Source organism: Arachis hypogaea, chromosome 12, assembly GCF_003086295.3.
Source record: "Arachis hypogaea cultivar Tifrunner chromosome 12, arahy.Tifrunner.gnm2.J5K5, whole genome shotgun sequence".
In the NCBI taxonomy this organism is placed as follows: Eukaryota; Viridiplantae; Streptophyta; class Magnoliopsida; order Fabales; family Fabaceae; genus Arachis; species Arachis hypogaea.
The window spans coordinates 92087003-92099319 of NC_092047.1; the positions used below are offsets into that span (position 1 = coordinate 92087003).

General features: G+C 30.4%; 2 protein-coding genes across 2 annotated transcripts; both read right to left on the reverse strand.

Moving 5' to 3' along the window:
• Positions 1-2333: 2333 nt before the first annotated feature.
• Positions 2334-4847, reverse strand: LOC112727710 (uncharacterized). The gene is made up of 3 exons (XM_025777574.3): positions 4479-4847; positions 3260-3426; positions 2334-2739 (listed from the first exon to the last, which is right to left on the reverse strand). The coding sequence occupies exons 1-3, from the start codon at positions 4663-4665 to the stop codon at positions 2509-2511; spliced, it is 585 nt and encodes a 194-aa protein (XP_025633359.1). The 5' UTR covers positions 4666-4847; the 3' UTR covers positions 2334-2508.
• Positions 4848-11064: 6217 nt separating this feature from the next.
• LOC112730253 (uncharacterized) lies at positions 11065-11844 on the reverse strand. Its single transcript, XM_025780346.1, has one exon. It carries the CDS (start codon positions 11842-11844, stop codon positions 11065-11067), a length of 780 nt encoding a protein of 259 aa, XP_025636131.1.
• Positions 11845-12317: the final 473 nt, after the last annotated feature.

The window sequence follows — 12317 nt, forward strand, 5'->3', positions numbered from 1 at the left end:
GTAAAAAACGAAGAAAAAGATGAATTGAAGATGAAGTTTCTGCAAGTGATCCGTAGGTATATATATATATATATATATATATATATATATATATATATATATATATATATTAACAAATCTGAGCCTCAAATTTGGATTTTTCTAAAATCATTTTTTTTTAATTTACAAAATTGACCCACTAATTTAGGTTTTTAATTTTTATATTTTTTATTACTGAAAACTGATCCGCCGATTTGTTAAAAGTAAAAAAAAAAAAATTAGTCACACACAATTCGGAGGCTCCGATTTGTGAACTACCTAATTTTAATTCAACTAACCTAAAATCGGAGCCTCAAATTTCTTCCCCCCAAATCGGTGCATCCCATTTGTGCTTCTGAATTATAAAAAAAAAAAAAAAAAACCACCTCTATATACTTTATAAACACACCCTTTCTCCATATTCTGGAACAACAGATTATCTGATTTCATATTCAAAAAATTGACCCACAAAATTTCTAATTTTCAAAATTGAATAGAAGCAACTCGTTGAAAAGTTTGTGTACATATATTTGAAGAATTGTTATGAAACATTACAACTTATTACAAAATTATTAACGGTCAATTTCCATGAACTAAGCAGGTGAAAAATAAAATTCATATCAACTACTTAATACGGTCATAGTATCATAATATTCAAAAGACTTGTAGGATTAAATTGTCTAACTAATGCTTTATAAAATATCAAGTGCCAATTCTCAGTCTTTTTTTACTAATTAATGACAAATTTGTTGGATGTGAACATTAATACATCATCCAATATGAATACGTACATTCATACATAGATGAAACACATCTATCAAATGCTTTCTGGAGTAGGCACTAACTGCATTTAGAGTTTAATTCAAATGTATTTCAGTATAAGAATTTGTTAAGAATGAAAGATGCAAGGAACAGACATAATTGAGATTAATGGTCAAAAATAGAGTTTAATTCTAATGTATTTTAGTATAAAACATTTTATATAATTATTTAATTATATTCATTTGTTTGGATATTCACATAATATTTTTACTGACGTGATGTTATATAACTCAATATATATATAAAGTTATTTTATATTTGCATTCAAATTAAATTCATCAAAAATATTGGAATACCTCATACCATGATCTACTTGAAATGCTTCGTGATTTGTATATTGTAATGATAACAAGCTAAGGCCATAAAGCTTATGACCAAGGCATTGCCTATATATTATTCCGAAGTCATCCTTGGTAAGCATAAGGATTTGCAATATAATCATGATTTAAAATAAGATGAAAATTCATATATAATTATTTTTACGTGAAGTTGATAGTAAAAAATTATTAAATAATTTAACATATTTAACTAAATTATCATTTAACAATTATTAACTATCAATTTCACACAAATAAAAATTACATGTAAATTTTTACCTTAAAGTAAATGTTGGGATGTGATTTTATGTATATATACAACATAAAGCAAAATTAGTGGAAAAGAATGCAACCTCTCTCAAGCTATAACAAATTATCCTTCACAAAGTAAAGTTAATACCTAATACCTTAACTTATTAACTATTGTTTCGTATAAAAACTAAATGATTATTAGAAAGGTTTAGTGCGATTTTAATTCCTATAATTTTTGTTAAAAATCATTCCTAATGTTAGATTTTGTTTCAAAATTATCCTTTCGACTAAAATATCCTTCTTCTTTTTCCTCCTACTCACTATTGTATCGTTCAAATTTTGTGCATTTTTCGAACTCAATTCACACTTGACCGTTACCTAGTTCACCATTCGTATTCCATTACCACTACATCCCAAATAACCTTAACTCATTTTTATTCAACCCTAACTCTAAATCTCTAAAATTAAACACACTCTTTTTTACACTCACTCACTGACACGGAAGAATAGAAGAATATAAGGGACAAAGGAAGGTGGAAGAAGAAGAAAAGGAGAGGGAAAAAAAAAAGAGGAGAGTCAGTGTGTATAAATTAGAAAAGAGTATTTTTGTCTAAAAATTAGAAAAATGATGGTTTTAAAACAAAATTCAACGTTAGAGACAATGTTCAACTAAAAAGAACTTTAGGGACCATTTTAATTTTCGACCAAAATTATAGAGATCAAAATCGGACTTAATTATTAATAGGAATATCATGGATAAATTTGTTAATATTATTTGTTAGAGACTAATTTATCCAATACAAAATTTGTTAGGTACTAATTTAGAATATCACCCTATATTTAATATTATCAAAATTTCCTTTCTTCATCATTTACTAGAGTTAATGTTCTTAAGACATCGGGGAGAAGAAAAACACTCCAGCATATCAGTATTTGAATGCATTGATCTCTTGATAAAAATGTTCCACCAAAACAAGGATGGTACTCCAAAAAAGGATATGATTCTTATTTTAATTAACTTATTTAGTTTCAAGAAACATATGGCACTCATCACATTCAGATAAACCAGTAGAGTCTAAGCATGTTATACACTCATTGATCACCCGTCATTCGATGAATCTATCGGGGGATCCTCGTCTTTGGCAGCTCCGGTGTACGTTTCAGATTCATCAATTGACTTGACGGCAACAACTGAATCCATCGAAGAGTCTGAAGTTCTCGAAGTAGCTGAATCCGCAACGTCTGTCTCAGCAGTAGAGTTGGGAACGAGTCCTTGTGCCTCACGTGCTGCTTTCTCCTTGGCCTTTTTTGCTCTTTCCAACACTTCTTCCTACACAAGCATTTTGTTTCAAAACAGGTACAAATACAAGCATCTCAATCTGTTTAAACCACACAAATAAAAGTATAGAAACAAGAAAGCAATGGAATGGAACACATTTATCGATTTCTGTGATCGGTTGATGGTTCCGGTGGATAGAACAAAAGGTTTGATGTTTTATTAAATGAAAAGTTTATGCAAACTAGCACATGGCATTTAAAACTAATGAATGAAGCATTCTGCACTTGCTCAAAATTTCCCAATTGGAACAAAAATGCTGAACTTTTGCCAATACCAATAGCATCGCCTATTGTTCATCAATTTCAATCAGATAAAATCATACTAGATAAAACATTTGACCACCAGATCCTAGTATTTCAAACACAAGCAGGAGATTTAGAATAATGGGCAACAATAATGTTGATCTAGAACTGAAGCAACTTTAACTGAAGCGATATACTCGAAAATGCGCGGCTTGGTTTGATAAATACAGTACAAAGTAACACTAGCTTGGGTTAAAATGATCCTTTACCTGAAACTCCTGTACTTGTTTTTGTTGTTCAGCTTGCAACCTACCAACTGTACTCAGAAACTCGCCAACTGCAGATTCAACTCGCTCGTTCACGGCTTCAGCTACAGCTTTTCCCAAGAAAAATGCATCCAGTATACTCCTGCTGCTGCTGCTGCTATCACCATCGCCTGCATAATTCAGTTACATATTTACTTGATAGACAACAATACACAAAAAGCTAACACAAAAACTACTGTAAACCAGCCCATTCAACAAATATCCAAACTTAGGATCAATTTCGTCCATGTAAACTGCCTTTTTCCTATGGTTATAGAAAAGGGCAGTCCGGTGCATAAACATCCCGTGTTAACGTAGGTCTAGAAAAAGGCCACACCCAAAGAGTGTAATGTAGACAGCGTACGCTGATAATTACATCAGTGGTTAATTTCATGGATTGAATCCGTGACCTATGAAGTCACACGGAGACAACTCAACCGGTGGTTATGCAACCACATATTTAAACTTCCAAACATTTGACAAAATACACTAGAAAAAATGGATTATAAGTAAAGTGTTCACATCTTTTGAAAAGAACAAACTGCTTGGTGCAGCAATCCCAATTCACATTCATATAATTCGCAACCTAAGAGTTGTTTTATGTGTACATATAGATTATGAAACACTATACCGACTCACATCGCAAGGTATCCCACTTCTTATTTGTACACACAACATTTTCCAAGTTGTAAAAGCGTGCTACAACCAATTAGGTTCCCTGAACATTGAAATGCCAATAATTCAGCCCCAAAGGATTAACATGCTCACAATGAGTCCCAATAGAACTAAATAAATACTATGTAATTCATTTGACAAATTACCCCAAATCAACATAACCACTAAAGTTTACATAAGCTGGAATATTTTGTCAAACAAAATGCATCTTTCAACTTCGGAAACTAAATTGAGACTTTACAATCCAATAACCTAGTCCTATTCGACCAACCCCCGGCGCCAAAAAAAATAAAATAAAATAAAATAAAACAAAAATATGCAGTAGCAGAAACAGCAGCAAAGGTGAACATATTCAACATAAACAGCCCAAATAGATTGATTCTAAACTTGATGGCGGAACCTCCATTTAAATCATTCGACACAACAAAGAAAACACCAGCATTAAAATATCCCAAAAAATTTGAAAAATAGGGAGGGGGGAAAATGTGAAAGAAAAAGGAAGTGAGACCAGAGGCAGGGCCACCGGGCCAGATGCTACTATTGCAGCGAAGTGCAGTGATAACAGAATCCCTTTTGCAGTGAAATCCAATGCCTCTGAGCTTGGAACAGCGAGAAAGAACATCTAAGTTGGAAGAAAAGGGAGGGAAGGAAGCACGGGTTGTGGCAGATGCTGAAGGCGAAAGTAGAGAGTTCATTGTGCTTTCTCTTCTCTTCTGAAACTGAAACTGAAGCGGAGAGAGAGAGAGAGAGAGAGAGAGAGAGAGAGTATCTGTGGAGTGTGTCCGTATTTCGTGGCAACCCCCACAAGTAGGACTTGTCACTTTTGTCTCCGAAGGAAAAGATATCTCCCAGAAATCTCAAGATAGTTATATAGTACAGCTGAATCAAAATAAAAGAAAATTAGGATTTAGGAATAATGTAACAAATAAATTTCTCAGGATTATATTTGGTATAAATTAATTTTTAAAAAAATATTAATAAAATTTTGTATAATAATATATGTGAATACATTATTTTTAAGTTAGCTTTTATAGTTATAACAAAAAAATTTAATTTGAACAAAATATAAATTTTTAAAAATTTATTTATTATTTTATTCTTATAAATAAAAAATATAAGATATTTACAAATTACTAAAATAAGAGAGAAAAAAAATGTTAAATACAAATGAATTAGTTAGATAGAATTAAAATCAGCTGGGATGTGCGGCTAAATATTTTAGTTAATGGAGGTTATTTGATGATTTTTATAATTATTTTAATTAACGTGTTTTATATTCATGTGAAAAAAATTTTTTTTTTTAATTTATTTACAATCTGTTAGTAATATTTGTCAAAAAATTATAAAACATCAGTAATATTTTGTAAAAAAATAAATTCAAATACTCAAATAGTGTAATTTGTCAATGACATTTTGTCAATCCGTTAATAATATTTTATTAATTTTACTAGGTCTCCACAACAGCGTAAACCACGTTTTTGAGCCAATGTAATTGAATCACAATTCAAAAATTAAATTGGTAGAACAAATTTTGAATTGTAAATAGTATAAAATCATAAGATTCATAAAACATAATCTAATATATATATATATATTTGTTACCAAAAATTCACAAAATTATCAATGTACGTAGTTCATTATTATATTATATATAAGGTCCAAAAAACCAAATAGTTACCAGCACAAGTCGAATCTCTAACAAAAGACATAAAAGTCTTAACTCTTAGATACTAACAAAATAGCAAGTAGCATCTCTTAGAAAGCAAGCACTCTTGAATTTAGATTTTTTCAATTTTAAATTTTTATTTTAAAGAATAAAATGTAATCTTTTATTTTTAAATAATTTTTTTTCAAATCTTTTTTATTCTATTTATAAAATAAATTATGAGAGATTACACTTAATTCTTTAAAATAAAATTTAAACTTTAAAAATTCAAATATTTTTTTCTTATAGTTATAAATCCAATGCAATTGAATTTTAAATTCTTTTAAAAATTATATTAACTATTTCCTAATAAAACGAACGCATGATTTAAGTGCAATACTTCAATTTTTTTTTTTGGAAGTTCCTAACAAAACGGTACGTTTGGCGCATAGTTATTAACTTATTATTGTTAATGCTATTTGTTTTCCAATATTTAATATATTTATCCTCGAAACCTATAAATATAAGTGATATTTTTCACATACAAATAACAAACTATGAAAAACGGATATTTCGTTATGTTGTCATGTTTGTGTGTTGGACACATTTTGAATATGATACTGATCGACACTGGTTTGATATGCATGTCTGCCGTGTCCAACTGTATCTTAATAAAAAATAAAAAATTCTAATCGACACTGGTTCGATACGCGTGTCTGCCGTATCCAACCGTGTCTTAATAAAAAATAAAAAATTTTTTTCCGGACACACTTGGACACACCTAAATATCATCATGCATGTGTCGCGTGTCTATTATCCAACCTTATTCTTAACATGTATTCTTAAAATAAGTTTAGAAATAATATATATTATTATTTATTAAAACAAAAAATATTTTAGATACTTTTATATAGTTAAAAGAAGACATTAAAAATAGTTAAAAAATTATTTTATATTTTAATACCAATAAAATATCAAAAATTTATTGTAATTTATCTAAAATACATTTTAAATTATATATATATGCTGTGTCCCCGTGTCTTGTAAGATTTTAAAATTTGTGTGTCCGCGTGTCCTGTGTCGTGTCGTGTCCGTGTCCGTGTCAGTATCCGTGCATCATAGCATACAAGCATTTTTTCATACAAGTCATTTATATTCACGTGCGTATGTTCTTCTTCGTGCCGTTACTGCACATTCTTCTTCTTCTTCTTCGTTATTTTTCTCTCTCGTTATCGTCGTTACCAACACCACCTCCTCCTCCTCTTCCTTTTTCTCCTTCTTTTTTTATTAGAATTTCTTCTCCTCTTTCCTTTTCCTCTTTTTCCTCCATCATTAGTTATCTCGTTGTTGAAGATAATGAATAATTCAAATTCAGATTGTCAATTGAACCAGAACGAAATTGATTATTGTTTTGAATCCAATCAAGTAGCTAAGGTGTTGTTCGATTCTATTTAATTTTTTCGTTAGTAATTTATGATTCTGTATTTGTAGCAAATTTAGGTGTAACACGAAGATATTTGGCTGTATTGTTTAAGAATTTTAGTTGTATGTGTGCTGATAAGTTCTACATATAATTCAAAACTCTTCTTCTCCCTCCTCCTCATCTTCTGCTGCTTCTTCTTCTTCTTTTTCATCATCATCATCATCTTCTTTTTTTCCTTGTTCATCTTTTTTTTTCTTATTTTATCTTCTCAAGTTTCTTCTTGTTTTAATCTTTTAACAAGAATAAAAACAAAAAAATCAAACAAGAAGAAGAAGAAACACATAATGGTACAAAATTACTTAGAAGAGGGTGAACTTACATTCATTCAACTAAAAGAAAGAAAGAAATAAGGAAAAAAAGAAGAAAAAAAATGCAGCATTAGAGGAAATATTTTTCTTTATTTGCAGCAAATTTGGATGTAACACAAAGATATTTGGGTGTATTGTTTAAGAATTTTCAATGTATGTGTGCTGATAAGTTCTGCATAATTCAAAACTCTTTCTCTTCCTCCTCCTCATCTTCTACTTCTTCTTCTTCTTTTTCTCTTATTCATCTTTTCCTTTTTGTTTTACCTTCTCAAGTTTTTTCTTATTTTACTCTCTTAAGAAGAAGAAACACATAATAGTGCAAAATTACTTGGAAGAGGATAAACTTACATTTATTCAACTAAAAAAAAGAAAGAAATGAGAAAAAAAGAAGAAGAAGAAGAAGAAAAATGCAGCATTAGAAGAAATATTTTTCTGTATTTACAGCAAATTTGGGTGTAACACGAAGATATTTGAGTGTAAAATGAAGATATTTAGGTGTATTGTTTAAGAATTTTCGGTGTATGTGTACTGAATTCTGCATAATTCAAAACTCTTTATCTTCCTCCTCCTCATCTTCTTATTTCATATTTGCATTTTTTTTTGGGAGAAAAAAATCAAACAAAAAAGAAAAAATACATAATGTTGTAAAATCAATAGAAAGAGGAGGAGGGAAAAAGATGCAGCAACAACAACAGTAATTAAAAAAACACTGATGAAGATGAAACACATGAAGAAAAAGGAGGAGAAACACAAAGAAGAAGGAGAAGAAAAAGGAAGAGGAGAAGGAGGAGAAACGCAGGATACAAAGAAAAACGTAATTCGCAATCGTTATGTAAATGACTTGTATGTGTTCTAAATATAAACCCACACGTAATTAATGAAAAGTATTTAACCACCCAAATTAATATTACTAGCGGTTCAATAGGCACTAATATGCCTGTTCAGCCACTTTTCTATTATTTTGAAAAAATTAATTTTATTTTTATAATATATTATTCGCTCTTCAAATTTATTAGATCATTTTTTTATTTTAATATTAATGTGATCTTATTTATTCATATTTTAGTGTTGGTGTTAATGTATCATTCACCCTTTAAATTTGTCAGATAAGTATTTTTTTTCATCATTTTAAAATTAACGTAGCCTTATTTATATGATATTTTGTTGAGAGTAAAATTACTATAAAAACCTTTACAATGCTAAATTATAAAAGCATACAATAAAGATATATGTATATATTATCAGAAAAAGGTATAGTTCAAGAAATAATGACAAAAATGTTATCCTAATTTAAAAAGAATATATCTATAAACCAAAATGCATGTTAGTTATTTACAAAAGATTATTTTTCCTAAATATCATGGATATTCATGTTTGTCGTCTTCTTTTTTAAGTGGTAGGCCAAAATATGATTTTGAATCTGAAGAGGCCTTCATTTTTCTACAAATAGTGGAAGGATAGAAGAAATAAATATGCTTATTTTTTTCGTTTTTAAATATTAAACTATAAGAGAATTAATGAAAAAATTAGGAGAATACAAAGATTGTGTACCTGGAAAAAATCCATCGTAATTTATCATACATCTCCTTGTCAATAACTTCTTACATCTTGAAAAACCGTCAGATTTTGTTTACCATAAAAATAACCATATAAACACTTCAGGTTTATTCAATTAAATTGATTCCTTATTATAGAGAAGAATTCAATTAAAACCTGTAGAATTGTGATATCTTGTTTTGCATTGAACTTTCTGAAAGGACAAAAAAAATGACATTAATTCTTGTTTATCATTGACAAAATATAAATTAAATGATATTACATCTTTTTTGTTAGGTATTTTTTTTAATAACAATTACCTGCAATGATATTGTTTTGTATCGAAATGAGTTAGTTGTGTTCTTCTAAGTTTATGGCTGAAAAAAAAAGTTAAAGTTTTAACATAATTGGTATATAGGATGAAATAGACGAAAATATTTATTATGTAATAAAAGTTTATTGCATTACCTTTTATTCTTTTGATCCAATATTTCTCTTTTTACCATCTTCCATAATTGAGTTTTGTCTGCTTTAACTGTACCTCCCCAACCAATAGAATAAATTTTGAGTGGATGAACCTAAGTCAATTTCACGTTTGATCAATAACACTAAAACAAAAATATGTATCATCAATGCAATTGTCACTGTCATTAATGATGTAATCCTTACTTTATTGTCGGTTGGTCTCATTGATGCAATTGATTGCTCATCCTTCCATGTACTCCATAAGGATTGAAATCCTATTTTCTGTAATTTATTGCATATATGTATTACAATATATTTCAGTAGTGTTTTATATATTACTTTAGAATTAAGTAATGATACATCTCAAATAAGACATACCTCAACCTTTTATTGGTTTTAAAATTTTAATTTTTATAATTTTATTTCTAAAATTAAAAAATTGATAGCAAACATTTAAAGAAATCAAATTTTGAATTTTTTTTCAAAGTAAATATAAACATTGCAAACTATAATTTCTGAAAAAACCAATAATGATATATTTTAAGGATGTATGATATAATTTTTATAATTTATGTGAATCGTAGTTGGTGCATACCTGTTGGGTAAAGTAGAGGTTCAAGTTCCTTTCGCTTATCTCTTTTAATATGCTCATGAGCTCTCTTGATATCAATTTATCTATTAAAAATCTTAGTCATTAGTTGTTAAAATTAGTGAACAAAACTATCTATTCCAATGTTGATATTGCAATGATAGAATTACGTAATACACAAATTATACTTGTAAAAAGGTGGACGCATTTACTAAGAACATAAATTACCTAAGGTGCAGGTAACAAAATTTCTTTGAACACCACATTCTTTGTGAATTGTCTGCTTTTTCCAGCTATTGTTCCTTCTTTGACTATAATTTTTGTGGTTGCCTGAAAAACATTTCAAGATAGTGCAACGTATAACTGACCATAGCTGAACACATGTTTAGGGAGATAGATCCCTACCTTAGGAATAGTTTGCCCTTGTGATTTATTTATTATCAAGGCAAAACTCAACCTTACAGAAAATTGCTTCCTAATAAGCACAAAGGGTAATCCTGAGTTCTCAGTTGTTTTGTATTTTATCCGAGACAGAAAAGTTCTTTGTCCAGAGTGATAGCTTGTTAGGATTTCCACGTCTAACATGTTTTGAAAAGTTCCTCGACACAGTAATCTTGTGCCATTGCATAAGCCTGCCTTAGGATCTATGTTTCTCAGTAACATCAAATGAGCACCTTTTTTTACCTTCAATGTATGAGGTGGCAATCCACCCGTGGAGATTGAGTTAAGATATTCTTGTTGATACAGATTATTTGTATCTCCTTCTACTTCATCAAAGAATGCTAAAATTCGTTTATCTCCCGAAAATTGGTTGATGATTATATCATTGAGCTGTTGTATATCATGGTTTTTGGGTGTTAATATCGCTCTCTCCACTATGTAAGATGCATCCCACCCATGAGATTGCAAATTTGGAAAAGTTTCTTCTATTAATTTGTGTAATGATGCCTCACCTTCCCATGGTATTGCCATGTGTGCTTTTATGTGTACCAAGTCCTCAGATATGGTAGGCTAAATCCCATCCCCTATTCGCATGAGATACTCCGCAAAATCATGATCATTAAGAGATCACATGTTTTGTCGCAAGTGGAGAATTTTGGTGGATGTCCACAAATGTGATTTAACAATAGAAGCTGAAATCATTTGTGACTTACTTCCTTTCGGCACAACAGGTAGTACTTGGTGGAAATCCCCACCCATAACCATCACCTTTCCTCCAAATGGATTATTGTTTTCTAATTTGTCTCGCAATGTGCGGTCTAATGATTCCATTGTCTCTTTATTAGCCATTGGCGCTTCATCCCAAATTATCACTATCGTCTGCCTAATCAGTTTTGCGAGATCAGATTGTTTACTTATATTGCATGTGGAGGATGGCTCTGCATTGATTGGGATCTTAAATCTAGAATGAGCTATTCGACCACCAGGCAGTAAAGTTGCAGCTATTCCTAAGGACGCAGTTACCAAGACAATATGCCCTTTACTTCTTAAGTCTGCAATTATAGCTCTGTAAAGAAATGTCTTACCTGCTCCTCCTGGTCCATCAACAAAGAACACTTCACTTTCTCTTCGATCAACTGTATTCATAATGCACCTGAAAGCTGCAGACTGGTCATGATTCAATCTTTCTATAGAACACAGGTCTTCTTGAAGAACTTTGATGGACATTTCTTCTTGAATAATTCTAGGCATGAAGTTGTCGTTGTCATTGTCCGAGGTTAGAGCTGGTAAATCGTATTGTACAATATGTTTTCCATGCTGTAGGAGGATGTCATTTAAATCCCTAAGCAAACGATTTGTCAATCCATTGCATGTTGTAGTGCTTGTTGATGCGTAATCACCCACCATACATGAAAGAAACTTGTCCCACAGAATTCTTACATCTGTTGGCTCACAAAAAATTAAAATGGTGGCAAACAACCTTCTTAAAGCACATGACATTCTTAAAATGGATGCCTAAACCAAACATGATCTTATACTACTATCACTCTTTAACAGTCCTCGATGCTGAGCGGATTGCTTAAAGGACGAATATTGGACACCATCGACTGTTAGCAAATCATCCCAACCAGTTGGGCCTCTTACATTTGACAACAAAATACGCAAATAGAAATTTTCACCTTCTGTTGGCAAAGCAGTATAGATTCGACCGATATCTCTCTTAGGTGACCTGCGTCAACGCTATTCTTTTTTTCTTGCTGTGCCAACTTTAATATTCTGGGATTTCTCTGTACAAAAGATGCCTAGATTGTTGGTCATCGGCCCGATTAAGTGCAAAGAATTCAGTGAGCATTGTTCTTGAGAAATAGTCATTATTAACT

What these genes read in the sequence shown, in the direction of transcription:
- LOC112727710 (XM_025777574.3), bottom strand. Translation starts at nt 4,665, where the DNA reads ATGAACTCTCTACTTTCGCCTTCAGCATCTGCCACAACCCGTGCTTCC. An exon ending in GCCCGGTGGCCCTGCCTCTG is followed by an intron (nt 3,427 to 4,478) that starts GTCTCACTTCCT and finishes TGAATTATGCAG; the next exon opens with GCGATGGTGATAGCAGCAGC. An exon ending in AACAAGTACAGGAGTTTCAG is followed by an intron (nt 2,740 to 3,259) that starts GTAAAGGATCAT and finishes ATGCTTGTGTAG; the next exon opens with GAAGAAGTGTTGGAAAGAGC.
- LOC112730253 (XM_025780346.1), bottom strand. Translation starts at nt 11,844, where the DNA reads ATGGTGGGTGATTACGCATCAACAAGCACTACAACATGCAATGGATTG.